Source organism: Canis aureus, chromosome 37 (assembly GCF_053574225.1).
Source record: "Canis aureus isolate CA01 chromosome 37, VMU_Caureus_v.1.0, whole genome shotgun sequence".
Lineage (NCBI taxonomy): Eukaryota > Metazoa > Chordata > Mammalia > Carnivora > Canidae > Canis > Canis aureus.
This window is the reverse complement of record NC_135647.1, coordinates 15,473,838-15,498,899: the sequence shown is the minus strand read 5'-3', so window position 1 is coordinate 15,498,899 and position 25,062 is coordinate 15,473,838. Positions and strand designations below refer to the sequence as shown.

The 25,062-nt window shown below is 38.5% G+C and overlaps 1 protein-coding gene across 5 annotated transcripts in view; it reads left to right on the top strand.

The window, feature by feature from the left end:
* Positions 1–25,062, top strand: part of TMEM170B (transmembrane protein 170B) — a 48,849-nt gene that overhangs the window by 12,343 nt on the left and 11,444 nt on the right. For 2 of the 5 annotated variants that reach the window (XM_077886081.1, XM_077886082.1), the window contains exon 2: positions 3,887–4,057. In XM_077886081.1, the coding sequence (XP_077742207.1) occupies positions 3,887–4,057 (171 nt within the window). Of the gene's footprint in view, positions 1–3,886; positions 4,058–4,146; positions 5,135–13,506; positions 21,448–25,062 lie in introns of those variants that run through there. The other 3 variants (XM_077886078.1, XM_077886079.1, XM_077886080.1) reach the window with 3 other exon arrangements.

The window sequence follows — 25,062 nt, the reverse complement described above, 5'->3', positions numbered from 1 at the left end:
TAAGGTGTGCCCAGGAAGAAGGAATATTTCCTTTCATGAATGAAGGCGATTGTATGGATGGCAGACTTCATAGTGTTCTATTTTGTGCGCTGTATTTTTAAAATTTTGTTTCGCATCTTGCTTAGCATTAGCAAAGTCTCCCTCTGGCCTATCCTCCTTTCACTGTTGCTCAATTGCTGGAAGCTTGGATTAGGTGGGATGTGGGTAGACCGGGAGCACTGGGCCTGTGGATGTCCACGTTAGCTGGATGGCCTAGACAGTTTAAGGAAAAGTGGTGGTATCCCACGCCAGTCCTCTTAGCACCTGCCCTTCCTCCAGGGCTCTTGGACATCTGTTCTTGCTCTGCTCTTGGGATCCTGCAGTTCTCTTCACCTGAACTAACCCGGTAGGTTTCCTGTGTTTGCCAGTAGCGAGCAGGGCTTTAGACAGACTTGCTTATGCAGAATAGAACAAGATCTCCAGAGGCCCTGTCCACGGACCAGGTTGTGTGCATCTATCAGGTAATTCACAACCATAGTGATAACATGAAACCTGTTAGTTACAGATATTCTTAGCAGAGTTCAATTTTTTCCAAGATAAATAAATAAGATTGTTTTAAAAAGCTAGAAACATGAAAATAGATTTGAGTTTAGGTAGTTCATGCTCAGTCTGCTTAAGGGATAACCTGGCCTAGTCATTAGAGGACCATTTGAGGTTCTATTTTAGTTGTTTGATTCTTTGATATCTTGGGGCTTTATAAAACATTAAACATAAAATTTTACATTTTCAAATGATCAGGCAGATTTATTGTTGAGGCCAGTAACTGTGGAGTCTCTAGGCAGACACCATTACTTACAGTCTCTCACTCGTCTTAGATGGAGTCAAGAATTTTTTCACTCTTTTTGTATTTCAAGGACAGCAAAGAAAAGTGCTTTGTGGGGCAAATCTGGTAAGCTGTCAAAAGTGGGCTTGGGACACAAGGCAGATGACTGGCTGCTTATGAGTATGTGCCTATTGCTATAGAGCCTTTTTGGTCTCAGAGCTCCCTTGACGAAAATGCCCCCATGTTATTATTCCCTTATACTCCTACTTTTTAAGGATCACTTCGAAAAATTTTATCTTTTAAAATAGACACATCTTCTGAGCAGGTTAAGCCTTTTCTTTCATGCATTTATTATAAATTGAAGCTATTTGTTTGGGAGTGACAGCATGAAAACACTACTCTCCTGAAAGCTAGAAGAGAAAAACCGTAAGATGCAAGCTTCGTCTACTTTTCCTTAATGACCAATGTCTTTCTCTCATGCCATTGGAAGCATGCATGGTACTTCAGCAAATACTGGAAAATATATCCGATGTCTCTTCCTTCCAGTGTTTTCACATTAACTGAGTCCATTCTAAGTGTTAATTCTTAAGAATTTGGCAGGGTGAAAAGGCTTTTATTTTTTACATCTGTTTTCTGTATATCATTCTTTTTAAAAAAAAATTAAATTTTTTACTTTGAGATGATTAAGAGTCACATGCCTTTTGTTAACAAATAATGTGGAGAGAACCCATGTACCTTCTACCCAGTTTATGCATTGGGAGCATCTTGGGAACCACAGTGTAATATCAAAACCATGATAGTGACATTGACCCACCAACCTTACTCAGAGTTCGCTAATATTACTTGTGTATGTGTGTGTGTATTTATTATGTGTGTGTATTTATTTCTCTATGGTTTTGTCACTCATGTGTATCCACCACTACAGTCAAACTATAGAATAGCTCCATTGCCACAAAGACTCCTGGTATTTACCTTTTTATATCCACTCCTTCTTTCCTTCCTCTGTGAGTTTTTTTTAAAAATAGTTTATTTATTTGAGAGAGTGCACACAGGGGAGAGGGGCGAGGAGCAGAGGGACAAGGACAGGCAGACTCCCCACTGAGCATGGAGCCAGCCCTAATCCCAGAACCCTGAGATCATGACCTGAGCTGAAATCAAGAGTTGGGCATCTACCTGACTGAGCCACCCAGGCGGCCCACTTCACAAGTCTTTTGTTTGTTCCTCATTTATGGTCATGATGTAAAATAATTACCTTTGAAATTTATATCCATACTTTGAAAATTCAGTTTATATTTTTTAAGTGTAGTTAAAAAACAAAGTTTACCATCGTAACTATTTTAAGTGTACGGTTCAGTAGTGTTCAGTACATTCACATTGTTGTATAACAGATCACATCTTTTTCGTCTTGCAGAACTGCAGTTCTGTACCCACTAAACAGCAACTTCTCATTTCTCTCTCCCCCAAGCCCCTGGCAACCATTGGTCTGTTTTCTCTCTATGAATTTGACTGCTGTAGATACCACATGTAAATGAAATCATACAGTATTTATCTTTTTGTGGCTGGCTTACCTCAGTATAAAGTCAAGGTTCAGCCCTGTTGTGGCATGTGCCAGGGTTTCTTTCCTTCTTAAAGCTGAGTAATACTCCATTGTAGTAGGTACAGTCCACAGTTTATTTATTCATTCATTCGTTGGTGGACACTTGAGCTGCTTCCTCTTGGTGGTTATGGTGAATAATGTTGCTGTGAGCATGGATGTGCAAATATCTCTCTGTGATCCTGCTTTTGCTTCTTTTGGATATATACCCAGAAATGGAACTACTGGATTGTATGATAGTTCTTTTTTAAACTTTTTTGGGGGAACTACTGTACTTTTCCATAGCAGCTGCACCATTTTACATTCCTGTCAACAGTGTATATCTGTACTTTAGTGATGTTAGGACAAATACATTTTAATCTATCTATTTTTGTTCTCTTTATTTCATGACTGTTTTATTGACTTTTCTTTAACACTTGATAGAGAATACTAGCATGGATAAAAGATATTTTGCATTATAGAATGTTTGCATACCAAGGACGATCCTCAAGGTGACATCCAAACATTTTGGAGTCAGCTCTTAGAGCCATAAGTAACAGAAGACTTACCTGAACTAGTTTAAATAAAAAGGAATTTTATTGCGAGGAAACTGGAATGTTACGTTGGAACTAAGGATAGTCCTATGGCAGGAATCACTGGAATAAAGGATTTGGTTGTCTCTTGTCTCTTTGATGGATCCATTTTTCTTTCATCCTGTTCCATGGCTCCCATCATGTGATGATGAAATGGCTCTTCACCAATCCTTCAGCTACTCAAAGACTGAGGTTCCTTGGTCCCAATCCAGAATTCCCAGGGAAAGGGAGTGATGGGCGTAGTTGGATCAGTTGCCTCCCCTGATGTACCTCACCATAGGCTTGGGCAGGGAGATGGAGTCAATGCAAGGATGCAGCAAAGCCTGCAGGAGCTGTACGAGTTGATGAGGTGGGTGCAGGAAGGGAATGAGTGCTAGGGAGACAGAATGGAAGGTGGGCTCATCAATCATAACCTACACCAAAATGAACAGTAATTATGGACACATCGAAGAAAGAACAATGGAGCTTGCAAAGGTCTGGGTAAGGACTATTAAAATGACCTGAGGCAAAGAATAAAAAGAAAAATTCTGAGTGATACTTTAGTATGTAAAATTGAGAAAATAGAAAATCATGTCAAACAGCAATTAATTAACTTTATTCCAAGAGATTTACAAATCTATTAGGGGTATGTTATACACATTAATGTGATTACAGCTATATGACGGAGACACTTAGAGCATATTAGAGTGTAGCCTTAATGTTCTGACGTCCTGGAACTCCTTCCTCATTGAGCGTTAGTGATGATGATTGTCATTAACATTTATTTAGTGTTACTACATGTGAGGCACTGTACTGGGCATTTTTTATATTTGGTATTTAATTTACCCTTCCTCCAAACCGTGGGTATGCACTATTTGCTAAACCGAATTTTCTAGGATGTTTTCGACAGAACTATTAACACTCTGCTTTTCCTTTCAGAGATGTGGTACTGGATCTTTCTGTGGGCTCTCTTCTCCTCTCTGTTTGTCCATGGTGCTGCGGGCGTGTTGATGTTTGTCATGCTGCAGAGGCATAGGCAGGGGAGAGTAATCTCGCTCATTGCAGTCAGCATCGGATTTCTGGCTTCCGTAACTGGAGCAATGATTACTAGTAAGTTGATTTTGTTTTGTTTAAGGACCTAATTGTATATGCACTTTATTCTTACAATGAATGTGACAGTAGTGTAATCTCCCCTGTAGGATTATTTTCAGCACTGATCACACTTCACCTGGAAGGTAAAGATCAGTTCACTTACTCATTGAACACATTGTTTTTGTACTTCTCTGTGATGACTCGCTCTGCAAGGTTCGGTGGGAAATAGAACAACTTGTAAAAAACAGCAAAGGGCACAGAAACTCATGGGGAAATTTATCTTCTAGGGGACATAGTTTCTGCTTTAAAAGAGCTCCCTATCTAAGAAGGGAAGGAGGTAGGCACACAAATTTGACAGTGAGAATTGTCATTAAAAAAGTGAAAATATAATCCATAGGTCCTTGATGTTACCTGCCTACGGCTACAAAATAAAATTACACTTTCTTCGTGGATACAAATTGTTAGGACACAAATCTCCCCAACCTACTAGAGATTAGCCACTTGAGAGGATCCTCTAGCTACGTGCAGCTCTTCCCCTGTGCTACCCTGTGTGCACTTCATACAGTCCTCAGGCTCATTCCCTTTGCCTTTTCTTAACTCTGGACGAGGCCCCAGCTCCACCTTGGGTTCAGTGAGTTCTGGTTTCTGCTGTGCTGGCTGCGCCAGGACTTAGATGTGTCCTGCTGAGACTGGAGAGTGCGGCAGCCGCTTCCTCCATCTGACTCTGCCAGAAATGGGCTGCTTCTCTGTGCTGCTGCTGATTTCTGCCTGAGCAGTGGACTGTAGAGGCTTACGTTGCCATTCACTTCTGGCCCACTTCCATAGGTCTGCAGCAGGTTGCTGCTGCCCCAGGAAGGACATTTCCCTTCTGGTTGGTTCGTAGCCTCCAGGATACATTAAGTCCTGTTCAAAGGCTTCCTTTTGTGTCGGGATAGTCACTTTTTCCCAGAGGGACTGGTATACCTTGCCTTGGGAGGAGAGCCCTGTTCCCATGTCTCTGTGTCTGTCCTGTGGCACAGCCATGACATCCATAAAATAGTTGTGGGATATGGTGAGTCGTCTGTTTTTTTCATCCTTTCTTCACTCACTGTTTGGTGTTTCTGTGTCACTCTGTATTAGGTTTCTGTTGCTGCATGAGCCTGTAACCTTATCATACAGTACCTCATCCATTTTGCCATCGACAGGGTTTAAAACAAGTTCTCAGGTTTAGCCAAAGCACAGGGTATGCCTAGTGAAGGGATGGAGATTCAGCTGGAAAGACAGAGTGGAGCCCAGTCCTAGAGGATCTTGGAAGGCCGACCGGAAAATATGGACTTTCTCCCTGCAGGCTGTGGAAAATAGATCATTTTGAATGGGATTGGCAAGAGGCAAAGCAGTCCAATGGAAAAATTCATTTTAATAGCTGAGTATAGGTATCTGTAAACCAATAGAAAACTCTGAAAGCACGGGAACTTTGTCTTCATCACTGCTATATTCCCATCAACAAAGCAGTACTGGATCATAACAGATACTCAGAAAATACTAGTGGAGATGGGGAGGAGTGCAGATGAAAGAAAGGGAAAAACAAGGGAGGGAAGAAGGGAGAAGCAGGGGAAAGGAAGAGGCAGGAAGAGGAAGGAAGAGGCCTTGCCTATGATCTGAACTTGCCGAGCTACAGTAGTGGCTGTGCTTGGACATGACCTAAGGACTACGGCAAAAGGAAAATATTTGAATTGGTTTTATTCACTGTGGTGGCCACAGAGAGGCTTGAAAGGGAGTGCCAGTGTTTTTGATGGGGGCCACTGTTGTGATCGTGGACACACCACGAACAGAGGAGGAAAGAAGAAACAGCCCCTTAAGAGTTGTAAGTAGTGTGCAGATATGTGTATTTATTGACATAAATCATTGTAAAAGGTCAGAGAGCGGGAGAAATGTCATTCTACTTCTATTTATCTCTAATCATTTGTACCCATGTTACCTAATTTCAAGTCACCCAAGAATAAAATAGGCCAGTGATTTTAAATACTGCAGTGTTATAAAAAACATAAGTGTACATAATTTCAAGGAAAAATTTCTATCCAGGTTAGCAATAAAACATTTAAATTTCTTCTGGCTAATTTTTTGACATGCAGACACTTGAATTGAGAAAACTAACCAAAATAAGAATATTTTAGCTATATTTATTTCTTAATGCAATTTGTGTCAATACACTCATAGCTGTATACTCAAGTCGGCAAATGATTGCTTAATATCTATTTTGAATAAGAGGGTGACTGAATATAAATACACATCTATTAGATTTTGCTGCTACTTAGGTTTTATTTCCAACACAGTGATTTTTTCATTTTTGTTGGTTTTGATAATTAATACCAAAATTGGGAGAAACCAGGTTTCTGTATAGTGCCATCAGCTGGCATTATATACCTGACTAATTTTAGCAAATCTGAAGGTATAAAATGACATCTCTTGGTTGGTTTAATTTGCATTTCTCTGATCACTAAAGGTTTTGAACATCTCTTCCTTTGCTTATTATATATTTAGATTTCTTTTTCTGCAAATTGCTTAAGTTACATACTTTTCTTTTGGGGTTCTTGCTTCCTCATTAAGTTATAGGGATTTCTTACACAGTAGAGGTGTTGGTCTCTTGGTGGTTTTGGACTTTGCAAATAACTTCTCAGTCTTTTATCAGTTCCCTTCATCTCTGATATTTATTGAGCAGAAATCCTTAATTTCTGTGTAATCAGCTCAAAGAGGTTTTTGCCTTTTGGTTTATAATTTAAGAATTCTTCCCCACACCAGGGTCAAAAGATATGTTGATATATTTTCTAATGTTGATTTTATAGTTTTACATTTCATACTAAGTCTTTAATTCATCTAAAATAGGAGTCAGCAAACATTTTCTTAAAGGGCTAGTTAGGAAATATGTCAAACTTTGCAAGCCAGGTGGTCTCTGTCACAGCTCTTCAGCTCTGCCATGGGAGTGTGAAAGTAGATACAGATGTGTTTTAAATGAATAGACATGGCTTTTTCTGATAAAACTTTATTTACAAAAACAGGTGTCCAGTTTCAGGCATAATTTCATAAATTCCTGATTTGTGACTTGGTCTAGAGTCTAAATTTGTATTAGGTGGGACTCCAGGTATATTTATTTTTCTTCCCATGTAATAAGTCAGTTTTGACCACACCATCCACTAAACACATCTATCGTTTACTCATTGATTCATCTTGCCTTGCATATATATTATGCTCAAGGCACAAGGATCTGTCTCTGAACCTTATTCTGATTTGTTAGTCTTTTTATGTGTTCTTGCAGCAAGGTCACATTTTTTTATCCATGTGATTTTGTAGCCTTTCTTAATACCTGGTTGGGCTAGATCCCTCTCATTTTTTTCTCAAAGTTAACATAGCTGTTTATGGACTTTTATTCTTCCACATAGATTTTAGAATATGTCTGTTAGGTGTCTTAAAAATTACAACTATGATTTTTATTGGGATTTAATTGAAGGGAGAGGTTAATTTGGGTAAAAGTGGCATAGTAAACTGTTCCTCCTAAGAACATGTTATAGGTTTCCATGTATTCAGATAATCTTTTGTGTCTTTTGTTAGAGTTTAAAAATGTCCTTCTCAACAAGAGGGATACATATTTTTAGTTAATTCTTAATTTTTTCTTAGGTCATGGTGGTTGTTCATGGTATCTTTCAGTGACATCAGTTAGTTTTATTGGTGTAGAGAAACACTTCAGTTTTCTGAGTTGAGTTTATGAAAGATTAACAAAGCAAAAAACTGATTCTTTGGAAAGATATGAATAGATTGCTGGCAAACTAATTAAAAAAGAAGTTAAGGCAGAAAAGTAAAGCATAGACCAAAATAGAGTAAATAACTACAGACTCAATAATAGAGCCAGAATAAAGAATTGTAAAAATAACAGTTTTGCAAACAGTAATATATTCCTAAATATAAAACATCAAAATTGGCATAAGAAGAAACAAGATATGAATAGGACAAAAAATATATTTAAATAATTGAAGTGTTGAAGACCCTCCCCTCCCAAAGGAACTCTTTGGAGTTTTTGGATGAGTTCTACCGAATTTTGAAGGAACAGTTTAGTTCCTGCCCAAATTATTGAGGAAAAGGGAAGAGTAAAAGCTGTTCACAGCTTATTTGCTGAGGTCAAAGTAATCTTGTTAAGCAAGATAAAAAGACTGTGCGGAAATGGAAAACTATACGCTCATTTATCTTTTGAGTGTTATTCTAGGAATGCAAAGAAAATTCAGGATCAGACATGACCATGACTGTGTGCCAATAAAACGTTGTTTATGGAAACTGAAATTTAAATTTTGTATAATTTTCATGTATCATGAAATAATTTTTTTAAAAAACCATTTAAAAACATAAAAATGGTTGTTTACTCCTGTGCCACCTCCATGTGCTGTGGTATGTAGGTTGGACCTGTGGACTATAGCTTGCTGGACCCTCATCTGACCAAACAGGCTGATAGAACCAACACTGTTCAAACCAAATCAGCCTTAGTCATCCTATCTGCTTTCTCAGGAAATACGGAGGGCAAATCAGATTGCTTTCATTGGTGTGCCATAGCAGGCCCTAGTCTCTCTTGACTTTGTAAGTTCTTATCTTTTCTTAACCATGTCAATCAGCAGTGTTGCTTTCTCCACTTCATCTTCACTGCACCAGTGTTCGCTACTCCCCTGGTCCTGGGGGGAGGGGAGGGGGTCTTTCCTTATTTCTAAGTGATTCTTTCTACCATTGTTGGTAGTGGCAGTTCCAGACATGCATCATTTCTTTCAGGCATCCTGTTCTGCTTGTGTCTTCTTCATTCTTGCCTAACTTAACCTTGTATTTCACCAAGAAAATAAAGACCATAGTATTTGTATTCTTTCAACTAGCTAGTGTTCAGCAAAATCTACTACAGAGTGAAGACTAAAGTACAAACTGGGAGGAAGACATTTGTTAATATATATAAATAGAAAAAGATTACTATCCAAACTATAATCTTAAGACCTTATGAATCAAATAAGAAGAAAACTCAATAGAAAAAAGGACAAAAGATTTGACAGGCATTTCATAAAAGTAGAAAGCCCTCTTGACCTCTAATATGTGAAGAAAACTTCAGTCACATGAATTATCAGAGAAATGCAAATTAATCACAGAGATGACAACTCTTATCAAATTGACAAGGATTAAATAAAAAAAAAAACAGCTTCTGAAGCTAGGGAGTATCTGGAATATAAATCAGTGCAACTATTTTGGAAGCAGTTTGGCATTACTTAGTGAAGTTCAAAGTGCCTATAACATAACACTGAGCAATTCTACTTTCACCCATATTTTGAAGAGAAATTTTTGACTCTGAATGGACCACGGGTCATGCACAAGAATGTTCATAGAAGCACTGTTTGTCATTGTTAAGGATTGGAAAAAAAATGTTATTGTGTTATTGGCAGTAGAATGGAAAATTTGTGGTATGTTCATGCTTAGAATTCTGTGCAATTGTGAAAATACATGAATTGTAGTTAAAACAGCACGGGTAGCTTTCTGACCTATAATATTTGAGCCCAAATTCCAGAATACTTACAGTGTCAATTTACAGAAAATTAATTAATTAATTACTTTTTAAAATTTATTTAAAAAACAAAATAATACATATTCTAAGGATACAAGAAGGTGGTAAAGCTGACAAAAAGCAAAGGAATGTTAAAAAATTCATGGAGGGAATGGGACATAACAGTAGAGTCCATGGGAACTTCAAAGGAAATAGTGATGTTCTCTTTAGTGGGATGATGGTACTTGGGAATTTGTTGTTATTTTATAATCTACATCTGTATTATTTATTTGAGAGAGTGAAAGTGGGGGAGAGAGGAGCAGAGAGAGAGGGAGAGAGAACCCCAAGAAGGCTCCATGCTGAGCACAGAACCCGATGTGGGGCTCAGTCCATGACCCTGAGATCACGACCCAAGCTGAGACCAAGAATTAGACCCTTAACCGACTGAACCACCCAGACATCCCTACAAATATTTTTATAAATACTCTTTTATGTCTGCTCAATATTCAATAGCAGTGTTTCCAAATTCATTTAATAGGCACACAAAATTGTTTTCTTGCAGATCTTTTAGATTGAAAGTTCCACTGGTATATAGTCTTCTTTGACCAGTGCTTCTGAGTGTGAAATCCTCAACATACTGGGGACTTCTGTAAATCTACTTTTTTTTTTTTTTTTTTTTGGTAAATCTACTTTTGGAGGGCACTTGTAACTTCCAAAATGTTTCCTACCTGATTATCCACTGGAAAGAAAATGGTGGTTTGTTTTCTTTTCTGTATTACACTACATAGACTTGAAGGGCTTGTCCTCTGCTCTTTGAAAGATTTTAAAGAAGAATGGGTTATTTAGTAGCTTTGTTGGGTTTTCCTCAAACAACAGGGGCCTTCCAGAGCGAAATAAATCCATTTTAATCACCAGACCAGCCAAATACTAAATGAAGGTGTCAGCTTATTTGTGAAAGATGATGATAGTGGAGTGGAAAGGTTCTCAGTACTCATTTTCTAGTCCTTAAATCTCTTTCTTATTCCCTTCTCACTTTGTCTCTTAGGATGCTTTTCCATGGCTCCAGACCTCCAGTTAAATTCTAAACCCCCATGAGAGATGCCCCAAACATGCTTTCCTGGGTCCTCTACCTCCAGCCAAGAGGCCCCACCCTGAGCTTCAAAGGCACAGAAATTATAAATATAATGAAAGTTTCTTGGAATTATAGGGAAATTTAGGCAAGTTGGTGTGGGTATTTTCAGATTTTTAGAATTTTAATTACATAAGTCATGTATGAGTATATATATTCTCATTGTAAAACTCAAAACATTATGGATAACACAAAGGTCTCTTTTGACTAGCACTCCCAAACCAGTCCTCTTCTCAATGTAATCCCCATCTGTAGCTTGTATTCCCCCCAGATTTTTATTTATGCATTACATTCATTCATATATACATATATCCATGTTTACATACATGCACACATGCATATGGTGGATGCATGTTCTAGTAGAGAATATATATAGCTTTAGGGTTCATTTTCTTTGCTGCATAAATGATATGTTTTAGGTTCTTTCTGTGTCAGTTCATAAGGTTTTTATTTTTCTTTTGAAATTGTATGGGTTTCATGGTGTGGGCTTGATATAGTTTCCCCACTCCAGACTGATGGATATTGGGTTCTTGCTTTTGGTTTTGTGATAATTTTGATTTTTGCTATTACAAAAAGTACTGCCTTGGTTATCATACATGTGCTTGTATGTGTGTGTGTACTCTGGACATGAATCAAGTATTTTTCTAGTCTGTCCCTTTATGGGTTTTGCCCTTTTTAATGTAGTTTTAAGCAGTCCCCTTTTCCTAATACCATAGGTATATTCTGTTCAGTTTGAAACTTTACATTTATAGCTTTGTTTTTAACATTTTGTTCTTTAACTATCTGAAATTTATTCTGGAGAGTAGGGTGAATTAGGGACCTAGATTTATTCCTTTCAGTGGCTGCTAGTTGTTGCAGCACCATTTACTGAAAGCTGAATCACTGATTGGAAATACCTTTCTCATTTACTAGTATGACAGTTTACTAGCCAGAATTTAGGGTACATACTAGGACCACTCACTCTTCTAAGTAGTACCTCTTCATCTTCATGCCCACCCACTCTACAGTTGAGGAAATAAGGCACAGAGAGGTTAAGTGATTGCCCTGTATAGCACATCTGCGAGGTAGTGGATTTCGGAGTTTGGACCACAAGTCTGGCTCTGTAATCCATGCTCCTCACTTCATAGAAGCATGAGGTGTTTGACCTGACACATTCGCTTACCATTGCCTAGGCAGCCTGAGCTAGCAAGTGCTTAGATTTTCCACTTCGTGGATCATTTTCGAAAACTTAGTGCTGGCGAGATGGAGACCAAGTGATGCTTTTAAAATTGAAGATAGTCATGGAAATCTAGGGTAGAGCCACATGAAAACAGTATTTCTCAGGTTTATTTTAATATTTTCATTTTAATATTTCTAATAACAAAGTATAAGATCCCTGAAACTTTTTTCTTTTTCAAAGATTTATTTATTTTAGAGAGAGTGTAGGAGAGAGCGGCAGAGGGAGAGGGAGAGAGAACCCCAAGCAGACTCCACACTGAGTGCGGAGCCTGAGTTGGGGTTCTATCCCAGGACCCTGAGATCATGACCTGAGCCAAAGTCAAGAGTCAGATGCTTAATCTCCTGAGCCATCCAGGCATCCCAGATATTTGAACCTTTTAAAGAATGTTACCTAAATCTAAAATTTGAGGATATTACCAATTTTACTAGTGAAGTTTATTACTTGATTATGTAAATGTTGGTGCCACTAGTTTTATTTAATGTTGAAAGGACTATCAGTCACTTTATGATTTTCTGAATTCCTTTTCTTTTTCACTTAGTTAGTGCATGTGTGACATGATTGAATGATTTGGGGATTTATAGCCAGACTAACGTAGATTGAAATTCCCCTCCTTGTCCTTATTGTATTTCCTTGGGCTAGTAATCGAACCTCTCTGAACCTCTGTTTTTCTTCTTTACTTAGGTAATACTGCTCTGGAGTAGACTGTTATTCAAACAAGATATTTGTAAAGTTGCTACCAAGATACGTAGTATAATGTAGTAAACATGCAATACATTTTAATTTCTGTCTTAAAAATATGTATAGATTAATAATTTGCTTTTTCCACTTATATCTCTTTAGAGGAACACAGTTACTTTTGTTTAGGAGATTTTAAGAGAACTACAGAGTTAATTCTTAGCTAATTTTTAATGAACAGATTTCTATCTCAAATAATTGTCATTTCAGTGTCTCCGAATCATTTACTTCTGGTTTTGCTTTTTGTTTGGCCACATTTTCTGGGGGAAAATTTGAAGGCCATTTCAATCTGTGGGAACTCTAATTTAAATGTTTCATTCTATATAGTATATTAGTAAGGTGAAGTGTTGAATCAGATGGGCTCTGAGACTCCTGTAAATCTGGGATCCTCGCATTCTCTGAAATGAGCGTTATCTAAACATGTTTCCCAGATCAGATTGTCGGGTTCATCTTCCATTTTTATTAGATGTCAAGATACTAGTCTCCATCTAACCTTACAGTTGTATGCTTTATTAAAAAAAAGAATAAATTACTTCCTATTACCATAGATATTCCAAAATGTAATAGTCAAGTATCCTGATATTTTACATGACATTTAAGAATTAATTCTAAAAAAATTCTTGAATAATTTAGGAACTGCATTCAAGTGTGCGGTTTTCTGTGCCTTGGTTCATAATCGTCAGTGTATGGAGTCGTGGCGCCGTCTGGCCGGTGCCGCCGGGAGAGCTGCAGGGGCGGCTGTCCTGCCGCGGGGGCGGGCGGGGCGACCTCGGGGCGACCTCGGGGCTCCCTCCCGGGCGCCCAGGCAGTGACCGTGTCCCTCTGTCTGTCCGCCCCGCCCCTCGCAGGTGCAGCCGTCGCGGGCATCTACCGAGTGGCCGGCAAGAACATGGCCCCGCTGGAGGCGCTGGTGTGGGGCGTGGGGCAGACTGTATTGACGTTGATCATCTCCTTTTCAAGGATCCTCGCCACGCTCTGAGCCCCGAGGGCAGGGCTTGCTTCACCGGAGGAGGCCGACGTACAGATGCTCGGAAGGCGGCGTGGTCGGGTCCTGGGCGGCGGGAGGCGAGGCCTCGCGCTGCGTGCGGAGACCGCCCCCTGCTGTCCGCTGCTGCACCACCGCCTGCACCTTACGTGCCTCGCCCCGGGCCGGCGCCGCCTGGGGACCCGGGGACGCGGGGACCCGGGGCCGGACCGGGTCGGAGCTGCGAGCTGCCCGCGGACGCGCTGCTGCGCACTGTCCTCCCGCAGCGCCGCGTCGGGTTAGGGACGCGGGACGTGCGGAGGAGGAGCTGATTCACGTGCCAAACTCTCTCTCTCTTTCGCCTTTTTGTTTTGTTTTGTTTTTTTGAAAAACATTGATCATGTGACAATTTGCAAGTGTAGATGTAGATGAGTGCTGTGAACCATATTCCACACGAATTCAGGTAACAGTGAGGTTTTGTTTTGTTTTGTGACACTAAATCCCGTATGAGTGCTGAATACTGAATCATTTAATAGGCGGTAAATGCTCTTGGTTTTCAATGTCGAACGTTTCTGGGATTTAGGGCTTTAATATATGTAGGCATTTATTGTTATTTACTTTAATTTATGTGGAAAAATAATACTTAATGGCAAACTAGCTAAACTCTTTTAAGGACTCAAAGTAGACCTGTAGGATGCATCCCTTCCGCTCACCTAAATAACACTTTTACTAGTTTCCCTCCTACCTAACTACTCTATTGATATGAATTCAAAATCTCTTGTGGGTCACACACATTGGCTGTAGTTCGTGTGTCATAAAAATATAAATTGAGAATTTTCTTATAAACTTTGTAAGAAAAAAAAGTCTGAAATGCATGTTGCATTCTTTGACCCTTCTAAAGAAAGTTCTTGCCATGTTTCTCATGGAGAAAACATCTTTATAACTAATATCTCGGTGGGATTATATTACTTGTTGCATATATCTTGATTTTTGACAAAACATAAACAGTCTTTCATTCTGGAGTATTACCTGTGTTTAAAGAGTGGCCTAAATTAGGCTGTGAAAACAAAAAGCCTCATTTGTAGATAAGTAACAAGTACATTATATAAGAAGAGTAATAAACTATCTTATTGTTGGGCATGTGGTAACATAATTTTGCTAAGTAAAAATTGGGGAATATAGCAAATAATTTAAAAATTTGGCAATTTCAGCGGATTAGTACAGTGCTGATCATATATTAGAGTGGTCTGTTGTTCAGTTCTCAATTTGCACTGCTAATTAAGTCTACTTGAATCAGTGATGACATTTATTAGAATGAAAAAGTCCTTCGTACAAAACACTTGAAGAGGTTTTGACAAGATGTAGTTGTTTTCAAGAGTGCAAGGAGTAAGGGAAACAGAACCTGGTTGAATTTGTCTCCTACTGAGATTGTTTTAAATGCCAGGTACTCTTAGAATAAATGTGCTAACTCAAAAAGCCACTGCACAAGATATGAAGTCAAGGGCAATCCAAAAAATAATCTGCATACTCTAGCCTCACTGTTTTATAACCTGATTTGGTTAAAAAAAAAGAAAAAAAGGTACATTTCTATTAGGTCGCATTCAAATTTAAGACCTTCATTACCCACACCACTTTTTCTCCACCGAAAATCAGAATATATATAAATGATTTAACAATAGGGAGTTGGGGAAGGGGATACTTTTACCAGCATGGAAGCCAATTTTGGGGATGGCTTGGAAATCTGTTTTTTTAAAAAAACAATAAGCAGCTTTGCATCCCTAGAGATCTTTGAAGTAAATCTTAAAATTGACTCTTTTTATTATGTACAAGCCTAAAAATTATTTTCATGTGTTCTTTATATTCCCGATGTTTTCCCAAATTAAATTTAGGCATAAATTTTCCAAGTCAATTTGATTTCTCCTTTTCTTTTAGACTTGAATTGTGTTCTTCCTTTATTTTGGCTGTTCTGTTGGTAATTTCAAGTGTTCATATTCTTTGAGAGGAGTTACCAATAATGTGTTCACATTGTTTCAGATCTGCAGTATGGATATTTATTTTAATGTATGGTTGTTTCATGATTTAAGAAAGTTATCATGGTAAGGGAATACGAGCACATGGTTTAGAATCCAAAATTAGCTGGAAAATTACCTGGACACATTAAATCCATCAATGTGTGGACCAAAGAGATTCTAACTCCTGTTTTTGCTCTAGAACGGAAATATAATTGGATGGTTAATAGTCTACGGAGTGTCCTGCAGCTATCTCCCCATCAGGTTGCATTATGTTATGAGTTTGTGTGTGTGCGTATGTGTGTGTGTGTGTGTGTGTGTGTACTTTTAACCGTTGGGGGAATTTTTGGTTTCTTTGCCTTTTCAGCTCTTTTCATTGAGATTTTGTGCAACTGTCACTCTCTTGATGTTTTAAAATGCAGTTGAATAGTGTGAATCAATGAAATTGTCTTAAATAGCTATTTCTATGCTGAGATCTTTTTTTTTTTTAAATCAGTGGTTTTCCTACAGAGACAACAAATGCTTAATGATATATACCTACACACACATATATATCATAATATATCTATATGTAAAGCTGCTATATATGAATATAGTCTAATTGGAAAGCTTTTGTTCAGTGAACACTTTCATGTTCTAGTAGAGAATTTTATATATATTTGTTCAGTTGAATGATCTTTTAAATAAGGATGTTTGAGATTTTTGAATTTGGGGAAATTTTTCTTGGTTTATTAATGCTGGAGACCCTTGTTTGTGATATGACAAAAGCCCTTGTTGATGTGTTTAGGTTACAACTTCTTAAAATTTGTATGTGATTTGGCAGTAAACTTTCTTTGTGATAAATGCAGGAAGAAAGGGGGAAATCCTCTGGAGTTTATTCACTCCTTTATTTAAAGAAAATGTTTACGAAAATATGGCTAATGGTGAAATCAGTTCCCCAAAGAAAAGATCTATGCCAATATGCCCAAACTAATTATCATTTAGCATACTGGTTAGAACTGTCCAGAGATCAGAATCAATCAGGGAGGCCCATCAAAGCTACAAATGATGCATAAAACTTTTAGATGAAGGAGGTACAAGTGATCTGCCCCATGGATGACTCCACTGGTTGCCTAAAATAAGGGCATTTTTAAATGGTGGCTCCATTCAGTCCCCACAGCTTAATCATTCTTACTTTAGATGTTAATGTGTACTGAACAGTCTTATAGTTTGTTACTCGATGTACTTTCTTAGTGTTTGCAATGTACATTTCCACTGCCTAAAAAAGCATAAGGGTGTTGTCTGTACCTTAAGTGAGAAATAAGGAAGTGAGCTGCACTATATATCATGCATTTGTGGTATAAGGAACAGGGTTAAGTTAAAAATCAAAGAGTATTGTTGAAAAGAACTTCAGAGAAGGTCTAATTAAGACACAGGTGGCGTTGCCATGTTACTCTGCCCACAGTGGCACATGCCAACTAATTCAATTCTGTAAACATTATTTGATGGATCTACTGTTTTCAGGGTGCTGTACTGAGTATTTTCTTTAGTAAGTTGTACAAGGATGGCTGAGATGGATCCCTGCCCTTGAGTCCACCAAGAGCTAGGAAGGTGATTATAAATCATAAAAAGGTTGGGACACTTCATTTCCTGGTTCTCTTTGAGAGTTTAAGTCCTTCCCCCCCCTGCCCCCAAGTTTGGTTTTCCCAGTATATCCACCAAGTGGACTTCCTGTAATTGGGATATCAGTATGGTGACATGGTGGGCAGAATGCTAGACTCCGCTAAGCCAGCAACATCAACTCCAATCCAGGGCCTGTCACTTGGTGACGTTTGGTGTATGAATGCAAAGCAGTATGTATTTGGCAGTAAATGATCAATAGAAAGTCATTAGAATTTTTAAAAAAATTTTTTTTTATTTATTTATGGTAGTCACACACAGATAGAGAGAGGCAGAGACACGGGCAGAGGGAGAAGCAGGCTCCATGCACCAGGAGCCCGACGTGGGATTCGATCCCGGGTCTCCAGGATCGCGCCCTGGGCCAAAGGCAGGCGCCAAACCGCTGCGCCACCCAGGGATCCCATCATTAGAATTTTTTAAATTAACTTTTAACATCAGTTGAATATGTTGTTTTGTAAAATTTATCCACTTTCTTCCATTTCCACATTTTCCCTGCACATATTTTAAGAAGGAGACTAAACACTGTCTCTTACAATCTTGCTTCCTTCACCTCCTCTCCACCTCTTTATTCCAAAAATCACCAGATTCTCCAAGACCACCTCTGGGAGTGGGTGACGGTGGAAGTGGTGAGGGCAAGCCGACTGTTCACTGCTAGTTAAGCTAGAAAAAGAGTGAGGGTAGCCGGCACTGACTCCTTTGCCTTATCCTGCTCACTTCCTTGGATCGTTCAGCCGACATGCATTGAATCTCTACGACATTTAACCTAACTATCCTTGTTTTAGGGATGGGAAAGCGTGTCCTCTGTGTCCACTTCTCTTCTGCCATCCTGGGCTTCAGGCTTCAGGTGTCGCGTCAGTTCTGCAGGAAATGGAGCTGGGCTTCAGTGCCTACCACGTCCTTCCCTCGTGGACCAAAGGTGCATACACCATACTTGTTTCTAACTTCAAGGAAACGCTGTTATTTTTACTTTATGTCCATGTTATAATTCACGAAGTCACGAGATGCTAAGAATATTTTCTGAAATATTCTGAAACTACTTCACTCTTGCTATTAATTTTTTTCCCCTCTTGGAAAGTCTTAATCAGAATCTCTTCAGAGTCCTTACTTGTTTGTAAAATATGAAGAACATGGAAAGTCACGAAGAAATCCTGGTAGATGTAAATTGCAGAGAAGTTGGCGCCACTTGCTGGGTAGCTGTGTAAATTGCTGTTCCTTTTAATAATCAGGGGTGAGAATCTCAGTGCTGAGGGCTAGTGATCCAATTAGTTAGCTCATAATTTCTCTTAACTCCTAGTCCTTTTTTATAGCATCTCGGAGGGAGAACTCTTCAGGTACAAAAGGACATTTTTTTATTGAAGATGATAAGGTTTTCTAACACACGGTAGCATTTTGTGGCAGCGGGAAGTTTGAAGGAGGGTAGCAAGAAGGGAGGGTAAGGCGGGCAAGCCTAGGAGGACGTGAGGAAGTGCCCTAGGTGATGGGAATACAGCCTCCTCCTTGCATTAGGTTTGTAAACTACACTGTGTGAGTATTTCTGCTGCATGTCGACTACATGCCGTTTCTTTGTGAGACTTAACACAGTATTTGCAATCCAGTGGTGTGTGTGTGTGTGTGTGTGTGTGTGTGTGCAGTGTGATAGGTTTGTTCCTCTCACGGAGGGATCTCTGTTCAGTGTAGGCAGTACAGCGTTTTTGAGGAGGCTACTAAAGTAGTTATCTAAAAAACATATATGTGAATTTGTTTTGGGAAGGTAGTGCTTAATATATAATGTATTTTCAGTAGATGTGGAGATGTACCAGTTAATACTTTATTAAATTGATGGAAACACCCAAGTTTCTGAGTGAACAGAGAGCTATGAACTGCAACTGTCTCCTCCTCCCTTGAGTATAGAGGACTCATCTTTAAACTCATTGCACATATGTTGAACTTACATAATAACCCTTTGTCGATTTTGAGCACTAATTTTTCAGCTTCTTAAAAATCTCCCTCTTCCTTCCATTCTGTTGTCATATGGTATAATTTAAACATATGTACAGTTTGTTGATAGACTCAGAAGTTCTGGTTTAGAAGAAAATGTTCTTAACACCTTATGGTTATGCAGCTATAATCTTACTGAAAAATAAATGCTGTAGGAAAGTCAAGAGAGCATGAACCTCTTACGTGTTTTTTTGGATTATGTCCTGCACCCATATCCATGCCCCTTCACTGGTACCAGACCTGTCCCTTCTTGGGGAATGTATTTAGGTATGTAAGTGAAACTGGAAAGTGGTATCAACACAAATATATAGAAAGAGAAACTATAATTCATAATTATCATAACTGTAACCCTTTTTCTCCTAACCATATATTGATAATTTCCAAGGATCATCTCTTGTTTTAGATCCCTATAATAAATGAATGTTAACTTGACAGTACTACTGATAATGAGAAATTTCTCTTGTTTTTAAACTAAAATATTTGCACATCATCACTAAGTATCTTGGTGGAAGGACCGTTTTAAAGTTTTCTCCATAGAGAGCAAAGTAGAAGCACTTGTTTGAAAAGTAATTAAAAATTATTTCCTTTCAGTACTGGGTGAGTTAATAGTCTGATTGTCGACACTTTCTTGGTATTTGTGGTATCAGATGCAATACACACACACACGCACTCACACACACACACATACACACAGACGTACAGACATGAGCTGTACACATTTAGATGAACAAATAAAATTCCACAGTATTTTGCATCTTAGTCTTATAAATTGGTGAAATTCATATGATTGTACCAGGAAGTATTAATCCTTGACTTTAGTCATCTTAGGATGAGAGCATCAACTTCAAGTTAACCAACAAAAGTGTCTTGATTTAAATAGCAAAAATATAGTTTACCCGATAGGTATTAAAAATTCACTTTCAAATTGCGTTAACTCTCAGATCACTGATGAATCATTTAGTGAAACAGTAGTTTTTAAAAGCTAAATGGTGCCTTAGTGCCTTGGAAGTTAAGATACTTTTGCAAAGTGAATTTGGCAGGATTCAGGATTGACACACTTGTCACTGGGATTTAGAGTTTAGGGACGGTGTAATTAACTCCTTATGGTGAATAAAAATCAGCATTTTGCCATTGACTCTGACAGATGACAACGAGTTTCATCACCTTTTCATGATGTAGTATTTGTCTATATACTTTTTCTTTTTACAAGTAAGTTTGAAATGGAGAAAAATGTAGTCAAGACAATTAAGTGTGGGATTTTAAAATTTAGTTTTGTTGTAAACTAGAAATTCTAGTGTAAACAGTGTTAGGTTTATACCGTAGTACAAGGGCAGACAGTTGTAACCTTTAGGAATATGTTTACCATCAGGGATTTATTTTTACTATAGAAATACTTAATGTACTGTGAAGTTTAAAGACAGGAAGAATAAATGTTGGACGGGGTAACGCACAAAAACATAGGCATACGTGATGAAGTACCCTACATTATGTGAACACAATTCCTCCCCTCTGTTAAGACTATAAACTACACTGTATGAGTATGTGTACTGCATGTTTACATAATACAGTTTAATTTTGAAGGATTATTTTAAAAACTATGTTTATGTATAATACCTAACAAGCTGTAAATATTGTATACTATTGATTTTTAATTTTATATAAGCGATTTTTTTATTTCCCAATTCATGTACAAATCTCACTGTGTATATAGCATAATTTCCTGGAGAACACAAATTTTGCAGTGAACTTTAATTATTTTAATTGTGGTAAGCATCAGGTTAGCCTTAGGGATGTTGGTCTTTAAGTTATTTTTCACCACTCATTTTCTTCAAAGGGCAGCAATAAACATATGCAAGTTATTTTTGACTATAGAAAGTTGGTCTGCAAACACAAGATCTAGGTTGCAATTCATTGCTTTAAAGAAAAGATGCACAATTAGTATCATCCATTGTCTCACCACAGGACCGTTTCTGAGGTCCGTGTGTCTCTCTCCTCTTTGTAATATACAGGGTGAACTCTCTACTGACACACACAAGACAAATGTTAACAGTGAATCCAGCACTTAAATGTCATTTCACAGAATTTATTGGATTAAAAATTTGTAATATACAGTATTTTAATAAAATTTCTGTATTCAATTTCATGCACTTATATATAAATAAACCTGTCTTTAAAAGCTTTATGGGGCGTTTTGACTCTTGATGACATAACATTTCAACTCATTTGCTGCAAACCCGAATGTTTTCTCTTCCCCCTCTGTCCGTTTTTCTCGGCCGGTTTTACCTGTGGATTTTGGAAGTACTGCTGCAGGAATAAGCAAGAAGCCCAAAAGGTGAACTTGGTTGAGTTTATTGTTTTACCCAGGACCAACTGTAGGCCAAATAAACATCTTCTTCTAAGAATTCTTGTTTTAAAAGGCATACTATCACTTTTATGAATAAATGACGACTGTTTATTGAGTACTATCTGTTAGATGCTTCATATGTATTTTTTTTCATATGTATTCTTTAACGCAGTGATCCTTCAAGTTAAGTGGATTACTAAGGTTTATGAAGGTAATCCTTTACAGATAAAGCATTGGAGGTTCTGAGCAGGTGAGAAACTTCTCAAGGTCACACAGCTAATAATGCTGTGCTGGGGTTTTCTTACTCTCTTACCTGTGTATTTTCTCCAGTATGTCCTGTCAGCTTCTACAGAGCATTATGGGAGCTCCTGCCTGAATTATGATAAAATTCTCATTCTTGACCAAGACCAGATGGTGGTGTGGGGATTTGAAAAATTGCCAACTCAGGATTTGCAATCGTCAAGTTTATGAATATTTTGAATTTTGAATTTTGTTAGGGATTTCCAGGGGCTGGTATCAGGTACTCAGGCTCATCTATTTTCCTGCCTAAGAAAAAATTGAGACTGACGGAGCCCGTCACTGCACTGTAATTGCTATAAACCCCATGGGAATAAAAGCTAGGTAACTTTAAAAACTGTGCAAGCAAAATGGAAGTAAACAATTTTTCCCCCACGTACATGGGCATGCTAATTACTGAGTTGAAATAGAACTTCTTTTTTTCTAGGTAACTATTTCATTCAACCATAAGAATTATAAAACTATTGTATTTCCCTTTCCTAAGTCTTAAAAAGTTCTTGAGCAAAATATAAATCTTGAGATTAAAAAGACATTTTCTCTTTTGCTTCTATTGTTTTTAGCTCTTGAAGTAATATTTTTAAATATTTTTCTAATGGGTAAACCATCTTTGGGTATTTTGATATTTACTGAGCATCAAGAGAAAATATCAAACTTCAAATTTATTGCCGCCAGCGCAGAACAAGAGCAGAGGGAAAGGTACTCTGGAGGACGGATGTTCAGGTGTTACACTGAACTAGCTCCATGATGGAGAGTGAGTCCTAGTCAGACTCGTTAAGAATAGCTGACTTACTGAATATATACTTATGCCATCTGTGTTTTGAAACTGAACCCTTGTTCATTTATAAAATAGTACCTAAAGTTTTAGGGTACAGGGAGAAAGGGAAATAGGACCTGGGGTTGATCTTTAAGGAGTAGAATTTGGGTTCACCTCCAGCTGCTGATGGAATCTTATCAGAAGAATCTTGACAGTAGAATACTTTCCATTCCGCTGTACTTGTTGAACTGCTGCTAATTTTCCTTTATTTGTTGTTATCAGACATCTTTCTTTTGGCCAGTTTTATGAACATTCTTCAGGCTCAGAGACTTCTGGGGACGGATTGGCAAAACAGAATCACCATCAGGTGGTATTCTCGCAAAGCAAGAGTTTCATCACTAGATGGCGCAATGGTTCTATTTATTTTCCGCGGCTTTTGACTTCGCTTGTACCTACCAATGCACTCTACCTTTCTGTAGGATACATCCAATGTTTTTTTTTTTTTTTTTTCCCGGATAAAAATACACGTGATGAAATTAGATATGAGAAAAATCAAGAGCCTACATAGTATCACTAACACACTGAACTTTCCAAAGAACGCTAGTATCGTGCTCAGGGGTTTGCAAACAGCAAATCAGAAAATCACATTAATTGTATGATTTTGGTAAGTCATTAATCTGGACCTGGATTTCTGTGTTTCCCTCAATTTTTTTTTATTCTCTTACATAATTTTTAAAAATCTAGTTAATGCTTTAGTGAAAGTTATATAGTTGGTCAACTTGTGGGATGAAAGGGAACACACCAACATCTTGCCATGGGCCTTGAATCATGAGACCTGCTTATAGATTCCTGCTCTGCTGCTTAGTATGTGAACTTGGCCAAGTTATTTTCCTTCTGTGATCTTCAGTTTTCTCAGTAAACAGTGATAGTATCTCATGCTGCATGTAATGCGTGTTCAGCAAATACTCGGTCCCATTGGTGGCTTTCTCTCGTGTCTTGTGTGCACGTGGAAGGATGATGTACTTCTAGACTATGACATACATTTTGGTAGTAAGTTCGGATACCTCTGTGTCCAAGTCAGAGCCAGGTTCTATTTCCACACAGTGCACAGTGTATTTTTAGAGAGGATTTGTTTCAGGTTTACACAGTCCCATTGAACTGTGTGCTGCTTTGGCAGCAGTCTGCTCAGGGAATTTCTCAGAGACATACCTCAGTAGAAGAGAGCCTGCTCAGAAAAAAGAATGGATAAACTTGCTCAGCAAGCGAATTCCGTGCATTCTGCAAACCAAATATGTACGAGATGAGGAAGCCAGAGCAGCCAACATAAATTAAATCCCCCGACAATGGTCGTGACTCGCCTGTCAGCTGTGCACACAGTCCTCAGCACTTCAGATCCTGTTGCAAGTGGGCTTCTTGGCTTTGTTCTGCAGGGACAGCTTGTGGTTCCAACCCAGAGAAGTGTTGGGCTTTGCAGCTCCAGGGATTCTGACCTTAAAAGCACAGGCCTCCTTACAGGGCATGGCCTGTAGCAGCATGGAGACGACCATGCTTACACTCTGAAGGGCGATTTAAAGAAATTGAGACCCAACTTAAGCAACCAGAGAATGTGCCAAGCATTCTCACAAAACGACACCCCTCCCTCCTGTACCCCATTTTAAAAAATATTTATTTATTTATGAGAGACACACAGAGAGAGGCAGAGACATAGGCAGAGGGAGAAGCAGGCTCTCTGCAGGGAGCCCAATGCGGGCTTAGAGCCCAGGATCCCAGGATCACGACCTGAGCCAAAGGCAGATGCTCAACTGCTGAGCCACCCAGGTGCCCCGATAAAATGCCTTTAAGAAAAAAAAAATAATCAAAGCCAGTTACCTGGTTCAATGCAAGTATTTTATGGGCAGCAGTTTGGACAAGTGCTAATAAGAACAGACCGGAAATGGCCACAGCAGCCTCCTTGCCTGGATTCAGGTAATCCTCAGGGGCGTGAAGAGATCACCTTGAAAACTGATTACTTCCCAGATAATCTACGACTAGCTCCTCCTTCTTCCACAATGCTTTGGCTTAAGACATTTTCAGGAAGGATGCAGAAGGCCTATATGTATTCAACTGAGATTTTAATAAAGAGTCAACCCGTTTTCTTCCATCAGAAATCTCTTCCTTGGGATGAACATTTTTAGTCATAAGACTTACACACCAGTGTTGATAGAATGCTTATGTCATTAGAAGTGCCACCATATTAACGTTTTCCCAAGAGTTAGCTTAACTTAAACAGATTATTACTTTCGTAAATAAAAAAGCGTGATTGTCAGAGACTTTTGTTTCAACTTAACTGGCCCAAGGCACACCGCAAATTATCTGGACAGGAAAAATTGCCCAGTCAAAGCAACACATTAAGTCTTCCTA